General features: G+C 39.1%; 1 protein-coding gene across 2 annotated transcripts in view; it reads left to right on the forward strand.

The window, feature by feature from the left end:
- Nucleotides 1-17733, forward strand: part of CD226 (CD226 molecule) — a 305229-nt gene extending 287496 nt beyond the window's left edge. The window contains exons 6-7 of one of the 2 annotated variants that reach the window (XM_078685711.1): nucleotides 7272-7327; nucleotides 17132-17733. In XM_078685711.1, coding sequence (XP_078541837.1) covers nucleotides 7272-7319 — 48 coding nt within the window. In that variant the 3' untranslated portion in view covers nucleotides 7320-7327; nucleotides 17132-17733. The remainder of the gene's footprint in view (nucleotides 1-7271; nucleotides 7328-17131) is intronic. The other variant, XM_078685710.1, reaches the window with a different exon arrangement.
- The last annotated feature ends 651 nt before the right edge of the window (nucleotides 17734-18384 follow it).

Here is an 18384-nt window from a genome sequence, read left to right on the forward strand (position 1 = left end):
GAAGCACTAAAACATCAAGAATGCGCCTTGCATAAAATATTAGGGCTGGAAAATGCAGTGCATTTTTTTAGGGAAATTAAAAAATAATACTCCACACCCTCATCAAATGTCTAGGTCCAGAATTGTAATTCCACTTCTGACAGGCAATCCACATCTGTCCAATTTTACGATAAGAAAAAATCCTTTATAGTTTACATTTTTACATCCGTCGTATTGCTCGTACTCAACACATTGTGTTCAACATGATCTTCAGAGCACAATTGTGGTAGCAGTCAGTGGTTCTAGTGTAAACAATGCACCCGTAATTATCTCTCTTCATGTTTCACTCATTCACCATTGGTTTGGTTTCTCCCATTTTTACAATTCTTTTAGGTTGTCCAGTTTCACCATGTTCATTGCATAGTCGTGTGATGACACCTGGTTTGACCCATGTACTCTAAGTCTAGAGAAAACAATATGTGCATTGTTGATTGATATACAAATAAAATGTTAGTGCTATATGATGATTTGCTAATGCTTTGAGTTAAAGTGTGAGGACACTGTTATTGCTTTAGTTTGCCCCAAGAGTTTGGATTGAGTGTTGTTGGTGCAGTGTGATTGGTTTGCCAAGCTGTGCAAGTAATCTCATGTAACACTGAATACTGTGCTGCTGGAGGTTCTAGATTAAGGGCATTGTGAGAAGTCTAGGAGTCTAGATAGTTGGGGAACTGCACAACTTCTGTAAGGCACAGTTTGGATGCTATTAGGGACAGTTTGTTTGCAGTTGCCAGTTTTAAAGGCATCATGTGTGCTCATGGTTGTAATATTAATGTTGCGTGCAATATGTGTGTGGCAGGGTGCATAATTAGCACTATTTGATGAAGTGTGAATGTTTCTAGAGTGAGTACTGATTGGCTGCATAATATGTGTTCGTTGATTAAAGAATGTTCATTGATTTTATATAGCAATACATGTATGTGACACATTGGCACTCTCTACTTCATAGGTCTGTTAAAATAGCAAACCACATGGATATACAACAGGGGAGCTTGCACAGCCTAAGATAGTGGGCACAATGTAAGCTCCATCCATATCAGCTTCTACAATGATTTTAGAAGACACATTTAGGCGATGTGTAACCTCTTGCTGTCCTTGCAGTGATGTGAAGCACATTGCTGCAGATGCCTGTAATTGTCCTTGGATTTTCGTCCATTGGGCGCTGAAAATTGTCACCAGCAACATCTGCCAAGTAAGTGTGTAAGGAGGGCTGGCATGAGGGGAGGAGAAGTGCTCTGCAACTTCCCATTTCTTAGAGGTCCTGCAATAATATGTTCTGCTCTTTTTTTTAAAAGGCGCAACTTTTCATTTCATCTCTGGCAAACCTATAGTCAAGCTCTTTTTATATTAGATTTTTAAGAGATTGTTCTCATTCGAAATGCAATGTGGTGCTCCTGCCTTAATTATCAAATCTGACAGTTTGCTTTATGACTGTGCCTTCAAAAAAAGTTAAATTACCTGTATTGTTATTTAAAAATAAAACTGCAAATATGTTTAGTTCTAATTTAGACATGAAGGATATGCAGCACCTCTCTAATAAAAGGAAGCAATCTAATTCACCACCACCACCTGCTAAATTTAAAGTAGATGATTCACATGTAGAGTCAATTGCAAAAACCTTGGAAGAAATTCATGCAATCATAAAAATACTGATGTTATCTGTTCTGACATTAAACACATTCAAGAGATTTAGGAGGGCTAACATGAAAGTATCCAATAATGAAATTAAAATAAGAAATATTAGAACCACAATAGATTTTCTAACACCTCAAGTTAGTCACATAGTGCCTATGAAGAAGATGCTGTTAAATTATTTGGAAATCACCAATATAACATGCATATCTGTCACTTACCAGACAATATTGATGGTCATAATTGCAGAGCCTTCCTGGAAATTCTACTGCCAACATTACTGAAAATAAACATTTCTGAGAAATTTGAAATTGATAAAGCTCACCACATACCTCCATACATTGTAAACCTAATCAGTCTAATCAATCTAAACCTGACGAGTCATATTTAAAGTGCTGCATTATCAGCACCTCATATTGATAGGTAAGGCTCTCAGAGAAATTCTGTCTTTAATGGTGGAATGGAATAAAATATATTTACATCAACACTTTGGAAATGAAACAGTTGCATTACTTAAGCAGTTCTCTGGTTTATTCCCTAGACTCAGAGAAGCTAATCACAAAAATGCACCTTTTGACCCATCAGTCATAACAATATAGAAAAGTCATGAATCTAAATTCTTCTCCTAGCTTTCAGATTTGTCACTTCTTCTTTATGCTCCAGTTGCTGTGGTTTCTTAAGCTTCAATACATAGCACCTGATGCCTATTTACCACATAACTGTTGAAATCTCTTATTCCTTAGCACCCTATTTCCATCTTGGATTGTATCTTTGTTGTCTCAATGTTCCAATTAGTGTGTTCTTCCCTTAGGGTTATAGTTATCTTGTTTGTTTTGTTTGTTGTTTTATGTGGGATACTTATTTGTTTGTTTACTACATTTATATGTTGCTTAATATGTTGCTGTTCTATACCAATACAACAAAACTATAGTATTCTTAATAGATCATTTAAAAATTTCTTCTTTAACCCCTTTACCGCGGCCGAAATTCCGCCGCGGTGTGGTGGCTTTGAAGAGTGGCCAGGGCCGTGTCGGCCAACGGACATGCGCAGCACTACAGAGGTAGTGCTGGCGACGGCCGTTGGCCGACGCGCACAGCGAACGGGTTAAGTATCAAAGGTTTAAGCCATCCAGTAAAAAGAGGGAAAATATTGGACTATTTGAATAAATGCAAAGTGGATATATATTTTCTACAGGAAACAGACATAGATTAAAGCCCTTTAGTGAATATGATAAAAACATAGGGTGGAATTATAGTTTCATCTAAAGCACAGAAGATCAAAAATAGTATGGATATAATCTTCAAGTTTAAATCACAAAAATCACAAAATGATTCTGAGAGGTTTTATCTGAACGTCCAAATACAAACTGATACATGCTCTCTTTGTTTAACATTTGTGTTCCTGCACAAAACAATCTCAATTTTTGCAAATCAATATCTTAAGAAATATCTAATATTGGGAATGTACATCTTATTCCAGGTGGAGACTTTGCTATGATCTGAGACCCACTTTTATATACAGTGTATACAGTTAAATGTCATCCTACAAAACCATATGCTCTACTTAAAGCATTCTTAGTCAACACTAAATTAAATGATCATTAGTGACTCTGTTACCCACTAATAAAGCTTTTGTTTTCTTTTCAAGTGTTCATTCTCTAAATTTATGTATTGATTAGTTACATTCTTCTAGGAATTGATGTCATATATTTCCAAATCCCAAAATAGAACCAATTACTGTTTCAGACCATGCCTTCATTTCATTTTCTTTAAGTCTTGATTATACTCTCAAACGTGCACCCAGATGAAGAATGAATACTCATTTACTATTAACTCAAGGTATTATCTGGCATTTCTGACCATTTACATAGCAATAAAACAGATGATGCCTTCAGCATTATTTATTAGGATGATTTTCAATTGTATACTAGAGGTATACTATTTCATAGCACATGAGAATACATTATTCAATTCTAAACAAAATATATTGGAACAACAAATCTCAAAACTGAAAAGCTTTTTCTGTCATCATTAGACATTCAATTTAAAACAATTGCAAAATTGTGTTTGTGAATACAATACCTTAAATAAAGCAGGTCTTTTTATTTGCACACAAAAAAAGAGTTTTGATTTAATGCAATTAAATCTGCCTGCATTCTTGCTAATTATTTCGGAATAAAAAATATAAAATAAGAATATGCTATAAGAAGTTCAGAAGGTATATTACTTCTGAATAATACTGAAATAGCTCAAGAATTTCAGAATATTTACTTAAATCTTTATAGTTAACCTCAAGATGCTTAGAATAGCATAATTGATAAATTCCTACTAAAATGCAACATACCATCCTTGTCACAGTCTGACCAAGACATTCTTGAACCTTCCCCCACTACTGCAGAGGTTTGTAGTGCAATTAGATCCTTAAATACCAAGAAACTAATGGGTCCTTTTGGTATTCCTAGAGTTTTACAAAATCTTTACTGCCCGTGTTTCTCTGCTCATTTTATCTGCATTTCAGGCATTTGCTTATAACTCGTCTGTTGAGGGCTCCTTTATAGATGCAACAATTATTTTTCTTCCTAAAGCAGATAAACACCACTCATTAATTCCCAATTATCACAACATCGCTTTCATCAATCAACATAGCAACATTTATGCAAGAATGTTGGCAACTATATTTTCTCCAATGCTAAACCATATCATTTATCCAGATCACTTGGGTTGCATGAAACATAGATTATCATCACATAATACTAGATTATTATATCATACTCTTATTTCCCTGAATATGTTTAAGCCCCTTCTAGGTTTATTGGCTTTAGATGATGAATAAGCATTTGATGAGGTTAATTGGAAATTTTTCATTTCAAACCCATTCTATTTGGTGCTACCTTTATTTCAATGGTTAAAGCATTGTATTTATTATCATCAGCAACAATTTATGTTAATGACAGTAATTCCTCTTCCTTTAGTTTATTTAGAGGTACTAGTCAGGGTTGTCTTTTGTTCCCTTTTTTACTCTTATTAGTCATTGAGCCACTCTTAAGTCACATTCGTAGCTCTATGGATAATACAGGTATTAATATGACTACTACAGTAATTAAAGCCTCTGCTTATTCTGATGAAGTTCTCTTATATAATAATAATCCTTCTCATATTCTACCGGCTAGAGTAGGTATTATTACTGCTTATGCTTTAGTGGCTGGATATGGTTTAATTATCAACAAAACTGAATGTTTTCCATTAAATATATTTGGTACTGTGGATATGTTTCTTGGCACTGTCATTCTCTGAAATATATCTGCCCTTATGTGCCATGGTATTTATTTTCTAAAACAATAAAGAATATAGTTGATTTCAATTTTAAGAAATTAATATAGAAAACTATGGGAAAATGTAACACATGGTCTTTACTGATCATCATGGGGAGAAATTGAAGCAATTAAAATGGTGATATCTCCATAATTATTTTATGTCTTGTTGATGCTGACTGTCACTATCCTACATCTTTCTTTAATAACATGAGTAAAATCCTTGCTAAATTCATTTGGAATAATAAAGGTCCACAGATTAACCATACAATTCTGTAGAGTTCTAAATTAGTTGGGAGTTCCAGTAGGCCTAATTATTAGAAATATACTTTTCTTTCTTAGCTGAACATAGTGTTTATTGGTTTTCAAGTTTTGCGCCTCATCTAACACCAAAGTGGGTTTCAATCTAGAAAATATTGTATTGCCCTTTCCTTTACAGGCGATCCTTACTATGGATCTTAAAAAACACAATTGTATTCTCCAATTTTATGCATAACCAAAAATGCTTTATAATGTATTGATACAATATTTGGCAATAGGATTGTTTTTCCTAAAAAGTAATCTCATGATTAAATTGAATACATCGATCTCTTGTTCAGAAAACTTGATTAAAGTTGGTATAGTTTACATCTCAATTATTTGTCAAAGTAATATGTTTCTATCTTTTCTTGATTTGCAAACTAAATTCCATATTCCCATTGCTAAATATACTGATTAACTGGTTATATTTTGAGGTGCGATCCTTATCACTTACAATTGTTTTATTCCACATCCCCAGTGTTCTGAGTAGAACTTTTCATTAGTATGCATGGAATATCTGGTCATATTGCCTCTAAAACATATAATAGATTAATATCTGAAAACGTTATCATTTTTTTTACAATAAGTCTATTTTGGAATCCCATATTATTTGATACCTATATTGTACAAACGTTTAAAAGAATTTATGTAATAACTCAAACTGGTTGCCATCTTCTAGATATCAGGCCAATTCATTTATATTACTTCATTGTTTTTGGACAGTAAGTTATATAATGCAAAACTGAGCGAAAAAATCTGATTGTTGGCAGTGGAGCAAAGAACTTGGCATGTCAAACCTTATGTTATTTGACTGTCCAATTATTTTTACATTTTGGTCTGGTGTACAATTTCACAATTTTTTTAGTTCAATATTTCTTTTTCATGCAAAATTGTTATTGGTAAACATTTTCTTCTTACATTCCATTTAACATATATTGCTACAAAAACTGTTGAATTACTAATTTCTTCTAATATCAAAGTTATGAATTTGAAATCCGTTAATGATTTGTCCACAAATGTATGATGAGAATGGATTATTATATATAAGAAATGTGGTTGAATTCTCTTGTCATAAGAATATTAAGCCACCGTCTATCAAATCTTTAATTTGGAAGACTGTTAGTTATTATATTACTAATAGTTGATTTATCCAACCAAATATACCTTTATTAGTTAATATTATATAGGAATAATAATGTGTATCATAATTTACTATATTTCCATGATATTTTTATAAAACCTTTGCACATTTATTAGCTTCTCTTTAATATGTATGTTATTATTTTAGACGTACAAATATTTTGCTGTTATTTTTGTATGTCCTTGTTATTGTATTGTATTCAATCAAATATTTTGAACTAAACAAACACTTGGATTAAATGACTTCCAGTCATTCCAGGGATTAAAGAACAACAAAGAAGCAATGTAGTAGCTTTAATATGAATAGGGCTTACTCATAACAGTGCCAGGCTTGTGCCTGGCCTTGTGGCAGTGCACTTAATAATAGTCAATGTTACCGTTTTCAGTGGTACTCATTTTATAAACCTTAGAAGGATAAAACAATTTCTTCTGGGCTATAATCATGTGTCCTTCAGGTTGTTCACAGATCTCCGTATCAGGAATATTTACTCAGCCTGTCTTAGTTGCATGAGGCTTTTATTCAGAAATTAATCATAAAACTTGAAATTCAAAAGAAAGTTGGCAGCTGATAAGTAAAGGGATAGAAATATTTAACCTTATTTACTTAAAGGTTGTCAGCAAATCAACTGTGGGCCTTTGAAATTATTAGTAAATTGAAGCTGTGTTTTGTGCTGCATCAAGCGAGTACCCATCAAAACATAAATTAGGGCCACATTTATTGATTGACAAGTAGTATGAATGATTCAAAGTGGATACATTATACTTTATCACAAGGACAGTCTTTACTTTTTTATTGTTTCCATTGAAACTGTTTTCATCAGTATTATTGATTTTTCATTCCCGGTTTTACAGTGTGTTTGTCAGAGACGGACATTCATGAGAGGAAGCGACAAACTGTGACTACCAAGGTGAGGGTCCACTTGTGGTAATGCTGTGTTAGTTGCCATTTTATTCAAAGGACCATAAATGCTCATGAGCGCAGTTTTTAGCTAAATATCAGTATAGTATAGGGTGTAGCTACCATTGATGCAGCAGGTACAGAAGCACTGGAGCCCAGTGCCTTGAGGGGCCTGCTGAACCCTGATAATTGCTATATTTTACTCCCCCGGGCCCATAGCATCCTTGCTATGCTACTGGTTTAGTAGTAAAAAACATTATTTTGCCAAGAGGACATAAAAGTATAGAATAAACGATAAGTTACACCTTCTTAGCTCCAATCGAGAAAGAACAAATGGCATTCGTGTAAAGTGCATAATAGTATCCAATCATATGACAATAAAGTGCACACAAGGTATTAACAATCGAATAAAGTGCATAAAAGAAGGGCAATTGTTCAGTTGCGTGTCTATTCCTCCGTACTTAGAATAAGAGCTGATTACGAGGGTCTGATTGTTTGAACTTTTGAATTGAGTTCTAAATATCGAAAAAAGAAAGTCTGGAGCATGTATTTCAAGATGCAAACAAATATTTGCTAATAGTAAACACTGTAGTTCCAGAGGAGTCACAGATATAAATCCTGCGGGCAATCAAAAATATGTCAAGGCCCAAGTTGAGGCACAAAGGACTAATCCATTTGTGCTTAGCACCGGTGTAATATGGAGAGAAAAACAAAAAGTGGTCAATATCCTCAGATTTATACCCACACAATTTGCACTCGCTCATACTGGTAGAGCCTGAAGACCATTTGTTGGTATAAGCCCTTAGTGGGAGAATGCCAAAGCAATATTTAATGTATAGACTTTTTACAAGGGGAGGGGTATTCTTGTAGAGGAAAGCCTCGAATTTAGGAAATGGTTTGAAGGACTGGCTTTGGGTAGATATGGATCCAAAATTAGTAGTTGGATACCACTGGGCCACTAGAAAATCCCAATAGGTTATTTTTAGGATATACTTGGGGTTTAAGTTAATACACTCAAGGGAGGTGTAAAAGGACTGAAGGTCTAAACTTGCACACCAATCGTTTAAATGGATAAGCCACTTAATTTTTTTATCTGAATCTAGGTTCTTAATTTCTGAGAGGTCCCCTCTGTATGAATTCAGATAACGATTTGACCATAGTCTGATCCATTACAAGAGGGGTCTTAGGGTGGCAAGTTGTTCAATACCTTTGTGAGCAATCATGTGAGAAACTTAAGCCCCTTCGTCTTTAACAAATTAGGGTTAGTGTTTCCACATAACCGTAAAGTCCTGCTGCTAGGGTTTTAGCCCTATACTGCATTTTTAGGAGACCAGCCGAAGTGTGAGAAATAATCAGTGTGCTTTGGGGATCTGAGGTGACCATGAGAGGGAGTAAGTAATCCTTATTCCAAGGTAATCACAAGTTTGAACTCACTGCAAGGGAGTGGTGCCTAAGGTGAATTGGAACTTCGAGAATTATGGAGTCGAAAGGCCCTGAGTTTTGTCATTTGGGTGTTAATTTCTAGCCCTCAAGAAAGACAGAATACTTCAAATTTAGTAAAGAGGCCATATGGATTCCTAGAGAGAAGGAGGGGATCGTCCATGAAGAGGAGCACAGGGATTTTTGGGTCCCTCCTATCGCCCTTTTTAAATATGGGAATAAAGTGAGCCCCAGCCCAGGTAGGGGGCAGATCGTCTCCTTTAAGAATTTCCTTTGAGAGGCAATTGATGTAATGATTCCAGATATGGATTTCAGATTTAAATAGATCACCAGGGTTGGCGTCAGGTCCAGGGGCCTTGCCATAGTGCAAATTATTGATTGCCAATCTTGTATCCGTTAGAGGGAAAGAGAGCACTTTACATGCAGAAGTAACAGGAAAGGGGCTGGGGGAGATGGACTGATTGTGTCGAATATTGTCATAAAGCACTGAAAAATGGTCTGTACAGACTGATGGTGGTATGTAATGGTAAATCTGAGTACTAGCCCCATATGACCATGTGAAATAATATGCCAAAACAGTGCTTCTTGCCTGCCCTGGGCAGCATCAACAGATCCTGCCAGATGGTTTAATTCCATTTGCTTTGATTATCTTTAAGGATCTGCTTATATGATTGGTGAGCGACACAAACAGCAACTACATTATGATCTTTACTTTCCATCAGGAGGCGCCCCTTGGCTCTGCGGCTTTCTTGGTCATACAAAGGGGTAGGTTTCAAAGGCTTATTGAGATGTGGTTTATATGGCTTTAGGAACAGATCTTTAAAGGACTGCAAGACAGAGAGATGATTATTCAATATCAGCTTATTAGAAAAAGGGCAGTATTCCAAATCTTGGCCAAAAAAAAAGTATATTTCGGCCTGCAGGTTGGAATTATTTGCTATAGAATGACACTTAAATCCCCTTCTATAATTAGAAACAGATGGTAAGGTTTGGGGCTGCATTTGTGCAATACATAAGTAACAAAAAAATCTTCAGACAATATTAATTCCAGGCCATAGTGGTCCCTATCATCTCTGGGGAGATTCTTAAAGTCACATAAATTATTCCACAGTCTGCTATCAATGCTGCTTTTATGACTGTGTGATTTCTTAGTGCCCTTTTTTAATGCTAAGACTCAAGATTTATCAGACTCAGTTCTTCAATTACTAGCCCAGAAACCAAAGGAAAGTGTTAGAGACACAAGCTGTAAAGATGCTGTAGATCATACTTTTAAGAGGTTTGCATCCTAAGATGGAATACCAAGAGCACCGGGCCCGATTCACAGAACTAACTTAAGAAAAAATCCTAAACGTACTACCATTTTGGTATTCACAGAAGTCGCTTACTCATTTTGGTATTCACAGAAGGCACTTACTCATTTCGGTATTCACAGAAGTTAGGAGCCCCAATTAATTGTGCATTCCCACAGAATGTGGAAAAATGATCACACATCCCCTTCTACACTTGTGTGTCTACCCTCATCCCAGCCTATATAAGAGTGAGCTAGAGAGGTAGGATCTATGCAATATTCTTAGCTGCACTAACATGAAGCACAACCTTATGGTCACCTCTCTTGGTCCCTACAACGCCTCTACCCAGTCATCATCCTCTAGGATTCCTGTTTCTGACTCCTATGCCTCTTGCAATCGGACCTGTCAGTCCGGTGAGTTATTAATGATTTTCCTATATGTCAACAATACTGCTTTGGACACCATGGGGTCCAGCAAGAGTCTATCCTCCAATGGCGTGTATTCTGGTATGCTATCCCCTTTTTGAATGTGTGTCCTTAGTGCATGTTCAAATTGACGATAACAAAATCTGTCAGTGTTCACCATGCTGTTTTCGTCTTGCAGCTCTTCACATCCCCAAGTGATTCAATTTCTAATATCCTCCATTTATGAAGAACTTCCAATCTACCCACATCCCTTAGCAAATCGCTAGCTCATAGGGGTGTTCTTTCAGTCAGGGTATTTGCACACTTCGTATATCTATTTACCTCATGCCAAACCTGGGTCACTGTCTAAATGTGTAATGGGAGTTGTTTCACTCCCTTTTTTGGTATAGTACTGTCAGATGCCTCTGCCTCCCATCGCTTGTCGGTACACACTGTATGCGGGCTACTCCCTGTCCGCATACACCCACGCATTCACTTTGCTCAGCTGTGCTGCCCCGTAGTACTTCTTAATATCTGGGACTGCCAGCCCCTTCATAAACCCCCTCTGTAGCTTTGAAAGGGCTATTCTAGAGCTGCCCCTGTTCCAGAGGAGCCCCTGTAGCTCCCCGTCCATCTTCCGAAAGAGGTCAGGAGGGACCCGGCATGGGGTGTTTTGTAGGATATAAAGAAAGCGGGGCAGGGGCATGATTTTAAAGTGGCCGCTCTACCCTTTACGGATATTGGGAGGCCACTCCAGTGTGCCACGTCTGTCCTGAGCCTCTCGATCGGTGGAAGAAGGTTATCTCTTAGGAAGTCATTTGGATCTCTGGTGATTTGTATGCCCAGGTACTTAAAGCATGCCTGCACTAGCAGGGGTGTGTCTCTGGCCAATCTCGATGGATTATCTCCCAACAAGGGAAGTAGTAGGGCCGGAGTAGCTGTCTAAAAGCGAAAAAATGTGGAGCAGCCTGGCCACCGAGCTGTATTGTCTGGTAGCGAATAGGATAATATCATCCTCATACAGCTAGGTTTGTTCTTCCCATTTCCCAGGGCCTTTAATGCCTCTCACCATATGATCCATCCTTACCCATGCTGCCAGCAGTTACAGTGCCAGTGCAAAGAGCATCGGGGATAGCGGGCACCCCTGTCTTGTCCCACTTGTAAATGTAAATGCCCTGGATACCACCCTGTTTACCCGTACTCCCGCCTTCGGTTCTCCATACAATAACCTGACCCACCTGATGAACCCTTGCCCAAATCCCAATTTCTCAAGCACAGCAAAGAGGTAAAGCCTTTCAATGCTGTTGAATGCCATTTGGGCCTCTAGCGAAATCAAAACAGTCTCTTCCCCTGGTCTGTCTTGTGTCATATGTAGGACCACATATAGGTGCCTAAGATTTGGCTTAGTGCTTCTTTGTGGTATGAAGCCTGACTGGCCCGAATGCAACATTGAGGATACCACTGTGGATAGCAGAGTCTCCAGGACTTTCGCCAGCACCTTAACCTCCAGGTTGAGTAGGAGCCACTTTGCTCCGGGGGTTTCCCTGTTTAGGAATAGTTATTATTAGAGCTGTACACTGATATTCTAGCAGATATCCCTTATCTTTAGCTGTCTGTAATATGTAAAGCATATGTTTGGCTACTATACTACTCACTATTATAGAATTTGAGTTGGCAGGCCATTCGGGCCCGGGGCTTTACCCGATTGTAGGTCCTGGAGTATTCCAATAGAAGCCCAGGTTTGATGTCCTTTCCACCAGAACCTGGGCTTCTATTGGAATTCTCAAGGGCATATTATCAAGCCCATTATCGTCGCTTTAGCAGCAGTTTTTTGCCGCTAAAACGGCGATAATTCTTGACGCTGTCCTTGATAATATGCCCAAATCAGAGCTGTACACTACAGCATCTGACCCCTACACCCACTTTTACTGATTCTTTTCTAGGTATTTCCCTTCGAAGGTATTAGAAAATGGCATTCAGAAAACGTTCATAGTCTCTCCAAAGCATTTGCAAAATAGACTGGAGTGGAAAATATATCAATAGAAGTGAGCTACCCTGAGTTCATTTATAGTAAACAAATGATCATTGCAACTGCCTGTGCAGAGTACTACTATTCCACTTTTTAAAATGAGGACTGAAATGTGTTTCTGTCAATGTGTTCGACACTATTTAGAGAGCCATCTTTAGAGTGTCAGCTACTTTTCTGATGTGTATGCAGGACCTGCACACTATCTCAATGAGGGACATTTATAGCCCCACATTTATTAGTTTATATCATGTTTAGTGCGTGAAAATGATATGTACTAAGTATGACGACTAGTGCAGGTTTTTCTCTCGTATTCATTTTTTTCAGAAACAATGCATTATATTTTTTGGATTGCTAGTAAAATGACAAAGATACAAACAAAGATTTGGGCATGGTAGCCATACACACCACACAGGACGCTGAAACATCGTAAGATACCAATACTATAACAGTATCTTGAGTTAACATGTTGAAGGTGAGGAAATTAAGATTAAGAGATCATGGAGAGGAAGGAACAGGAGAGGTAGGGGTGTGGAGTGAATTGAATAAGATATCAAACCCAGCATGTAGTCTGTTATGTGAACCAGAATCACATATTTATATTGCTGGAGAAGAAATGGAAGATGTACTCTGACAACAATAAAAATCAAAGGGTATCTCCCAAAACAAGCAGTCACTATGCCCTGTTCCTCTGTGATCAGCAGGTACACTACATGTGTTCTTGGAGTCCCCTCACTCAAAGGTTGATCATGTGGCATGCTTCCTCATCGTGCTGTTACGTGGTGAGGTACTCACCACCAGGTGATCTCAACCTCGCAGTAGGAGGGAGCAATTTGATATTCTCTATATGTTCTTAATGAGATACTAGGACAGAAAATGTTAAAACTGTTTCTAGGGAGCCCTACCTCAATTATTTATTAAGAGGGGGCCTGTGAAATGGTTAAAACATAACATGACACAAAGGGGCATTTACTGTGCCAGTGTGTCTAATTTAGGTCATGTTTCATCTCCTTCACAAGATCTGCAGGTTTCATCAGCACATATAAGACTCTCCAACAACTAACGTCTATGTTTTAGGAGACACCCTCTACTCTTGTTTTATTTATATATCAGTTCAGGGAAAATGAGGGCCTTTCCCACATAACTGTTCTCCTCCCTTCTCATTGGTTTTGGAATAACACATATTGATCAGAATGTTTTAAGATGTCAGTTCAAAATACATGTGCATGCCACATAGCATGAGTGTTACCTCCATCTATGTGGGTCAACCTGGTTACAGTAACGGAAGCATGTTCTAAGGCGTTTTTCAGGTGTACAGAACAACATTCCTATTAACATGCACTCTGTGCAGCAATAAATAATAATAGCTGAACAGCAGTATCCAGTGGCGACATGCATTGTTCAAGGGTGGGTCAAGGCTAGAAAGCTCATGGTGAGTCGAGCTCTGGGCATCACAGCTGATACAAAAAAGGACATGCTTTCATAAAAACTGGTGCCAGCGTGCAGGTCAGCCTTCTCAGCCTCGTTTCCCGGCTCCTGATAAAAGGAAGTGTAGGGGGCTGAGGAGGAGGCTGTGGCACGATCCAGTTCTAGAGCGTTCCTTTGAATTACAACACTCTGTAGGTAGATGTCTGAATTGTGCATGTGAGAGGAGCAGATCAACTACATTCCCCCTCACACAGGCAAAATCCATTTTGTCTAGCAAATTTACTGTGCATGCCTCAGGCATACAGCATTTCTTAATAAATGTTTCTGTCAGGGTGCACATCAGTGAATCTTTTACGCCAGTGAGCAGCGTCCCAGGGCCTCCAGGGCTCACTGTTTCTGTGGGGGACACACATCCGACTTGCAGTCTATTTCCCTGAGGTTTCCCCTGTAAAGACCCTCATGGAGGTCCTCATTGCAGCCGAGTGGTATATGCGAGACTCGAAGCGAGGAAAAATGCCGGTGCAGTGGGAGAAGCCGGGCAGTACAGGCGATGAACCGGAAATTGTTTTTAACTAACTTGAAACTTGACTTAATGTCTTTGAGTCCCCAGCTAAGCTTTGGACCCTTCTTTACACTCTTAGGCCCCCACAAGGTTTTCCACTCCCACGGCTGATCTGCCTCATTTGTTCCGCTTCCTAGCCCCCTGTCCCCCACTCCCCCTCCCATTCTTTCCCTCTTTCCTCTCCTGGGGACCCGTTTCTCCTGCATTGGTTTTTGGAACTGTAACTACTGTAATCCATGTGCCCTTTACCAAAGCACTCCTTCTCCCCATGATGGGGAGAGTTCCTGCATTTATTCCCTGGAGTCTCAGAGACCCCTCTGAGAGAGTCTTCAGTGTCAAGGAAGTCACCCAAAGCAGATGTGTGGGGATAGCACCCCTTGCCAAAGCACTCCCTATCGCCTTGTTGGGGAGGGATCCAGTATTTATGCCCTGGAATCTCAGTGTCTCCCCTGAGAGAGTCCACAGAGTATAGGGATCCACACACATCAGAGGTGTGGGACCGACACCTAGATCACAGTACACCGGACGTTGGACACTGTTTTTCCGTGTCTCCCTGTAAGTTGCCTTCTCCCTCCTCCACCCCTTTCCCCCTTTCATTCTTGGTCTGCCTTTCCCCCTCCTATCCTCTCTCCCCTGATTCTCTCCCCTTGCTCGCTTTTTCCCTTAAGTATTTGTTTTAATGCATGTAACTGCGCTCCAGCAACTGGTAACTATGCTCTGAAATTGTGTTTTTTTTGTAACGAGTAACTTGCAACTATGCTATGAAGCAATGCTCGTCCTCATGTAAAGTGCTCTGATGCCTCCGGATCTAGCCAGCGCTATATAAAACTTTTCAAACAAATAAAACAAACAAACAGTGCAACCACTGTCCCAGCATCTTAATGGACTGTGCTTTACAGTCCTACCAAGAAACTGGAAGAGGGATTGAGGTATGTCTTCTTATTTTAAAACCTTGTGTTGCTGTTCTGTCTTACTTCTCATTGTGCAGGGAATCACAGCTTGCTTGCTTTAACATCCAGCAATAGATTCCTGTTCTGCTGCTACCATGGAGCCTCAGAGTTGCCAGCAAAGGACGCACGGGAAGTAAAAAAATGTGTTTCTCTGTGCATGTGTGTGGAAGTGTTTCTCAGAGTGAATGAAATTTAGTGACAGTGTGAGTGAGGGTGATTGAGAGTGTCAAGGAAAGTGACAGTCACCGTTTGAGCTTGGGAGTGGGTATAGATAAGTAAAAGTGAGTGCAAGGGAGTGGTTAATAGAAAGTGAGTGTGTTAGAGGAGTGAGTGTTTGGAGATTGTGAGGGGGGCATGGGAGTGTATCAGGGGTGTAGCTATCAATGGGAGAGTAGGTGCTGCTGTGCCACGGCCCAGAGTGAGTGTGAAAGGGTGAGGGTGTATACGTTTGTAAGTGAGAGAGAGCTAGTCAGTATGATTATGTTTGTGTGTGTAAAACTGAGTGGCAGTGAATGTGAGTGAGAATGACGAAGTCGGAGAGTGTAAGTTGAAGTGAGTGAGGCGGAAGAGATTAAATGTGAGAGGGAGTGAGTATGGGTGAGTGATCCAGTGTGAGAAAGTAAAAGTGTGTTTATTTGCGTGCTCCATGATTTGAGTCTGTCGCTGGCCATGGCATACTCAATATAATCCTGGGCTATGGTGGCACCCAGGATAAAGTGTTGCTGCTGGCACATTGGAGATAGTTCTTGGCATAAGGAAGGGCACCCATGGTAAGATGCGGGCTCTGACCTATGGGCCTTTGTGGAAATATTTTGGGCCTTGCATACTGACCAAAACTTTGGATATGGGGGCACCCAATGCTTGCACTGGGACATTGGAGGTAATTCTTGGCATAAGGGAGAGACCCAAGACAAAATGCAAACCCCAAAATGCTGGAAATAATACATGAAGAGACACTTGTGGAAAAATGCTTGTGCTGGCATACTGGAAGTACTTGTTTGCCCCTAAGAGGGCAGCTATGACATATTGTTGCTGAGGGTTCTGGTTGGGGGACGCAAACCATGATAAAATGAAAAGCTGGTGTTGACATACTGGAGGTATTTCTTTGCCTTAGAGAGGGTAACCATGGCATATGGCTGCGGGACGGATTGGAGGAATCAAACCATGATAAAATGCTGGCTCTGTAATGCTGGAGGTAATTTTCGACATATGGACCAACCATGGTATATGAGATGTATTAACTGCAAAAACCTGGTACTAGAAATTGTATGTGATTCTTGGCGTACTGGGATACTGGTAACCAAATGCTGGCATTGGCACGATGAAGGTAATTTTTAACAAATGGAGAACTCTCAAGGCAATTTTTGAAAGAAAATTGGATGAACTCCTGGGAACTTGAACATGTAATGTGAACTGTTTTTGTGAGAAGCCTTGAATTGCCAAGCTGTTTCCCCTGCAGTATATACATTGTGAGACCAGTTGTACTCCCTGGCCTGTGCTTGTTTTGAAAGGATCTCTCCCACAGCTGCTGCACATGCTTTTCATGTTATTTGTTAAGAAGTCTTGCACAGCTATTTCAAACACTTGTTATGTAATTCCTGTCAACAATTATGTCAATTTCTGTGATAGTATCCGGCCAAAGGTCATGTGAATTTGCTTCCTATAATGTCTTTGATGGTCAGTGGTTTATGACTATTTCTGCTTGTGTCTTCCAGCCTGCAAACAGCTACGGCAGGAGACCGACGTGTGAAGGCCAGAGTCATGGAATAAGTGTTCCCATGTGCCAGGAGGACTTGTATGTCAACTGCAGGGCCTCCTCCTCCCACCCATATTGGGAAAGATGAGCAGTTTCCCTCCTGCTTAGCATAATCAAACGGATTCAATAGGCCCCTCACAAATACTATGCAATTGTTGCCACCACTGCACTCTTCCTTCAATAAAAATGATAAGGACAATAGGATAGCCAGCATGATTACTCCAGTCATCCACAAGAAATAAAAGAAACTGATCACTAATATTCCCTTTCAGTGAAATTTACAGTAGAAGCAAACAAACTTTTTGTTAAGTTTTGTGATCTTTTTTTGCAAGAAACCTCCTGCTTGAATCTTTTACATGTTGAGATGTGTTTGTTGACTGTTCTTCTCAATTGGACTTATGTAACCATGCCTCATCGTTAAATGAATGCAGCTATTTCTAAGCTTCAGATACAATGTAAGCCGAATAGAGCATACCGTTCTGTTAATAACAAAAACAACAAGTATTGGTAAATGCATTTGGTTTCGCCTATGTGATTAATAATAAATAGTTTTTTGTTGTAGCTTGCTGAGTATTGTACAATATAAGTTACAGAAACTCTGTTAAAGTGTTATGACTTGTTTATGTACAAAAAGGCATTATATTTGCTGTTACTGGTGGTATAGTGCGGGTAAGTAATAGCAACATTTTGAAAAATGAAATGAAAGAGGGAAATAATAGAATTAATTGATGTTATAACAATATTATGTGTTAGTGGAGTTCTGACAACTTTTGAGTACGGTGCCACTGCACCGGCTGCACCATTCAAATCATGTTCCTAGTGCCTGCAAGATAACTGCATTTGTTACTGCGTGTTTAGTAGTAAAATATTGCAAATATTTGATGTTTAGAGGGGTTCCTAGAGCTTTGGGCCCCGGAGTCACTGCACCTGCAGAACCATTGAAATTATGACCTTCGTGCCTGCAAGGTAACTGTACTTGTGACTGCCTGTTTAGTAGTAACATTTAGCAAAATTCTGCTTTTAGTTGGGTCCCTACAGCTTTTGACCCAAGTGCCACTGCACCTGCTGCACCATTCAAATCAAGCCCATTTTAACTGCAAGATAACTGCAATTGTGTCTGCCTGTATAATAGTAAAATATTGCAATATTAGGTGTTTAGAGGACTTCTGACAACGTTTGGGTCCAGTGCCACTGAACCTGCTACATCATTCA

The sequence above is a fragment of the Lissotriton helveticus genome, chromosome 4_1 (assembly GCF_964261635.1).
Source record: "Lissotriton helveticus chromosome 4_1, aLisHel1.1, whole genome shotgun sequence".
NCBI classification, from domain to species: Eukaryota; Metazoa; Chordata; class Amphibia; order Caudata; family Salamandridae; genus Lissotriton; species Lissotriton helveticus.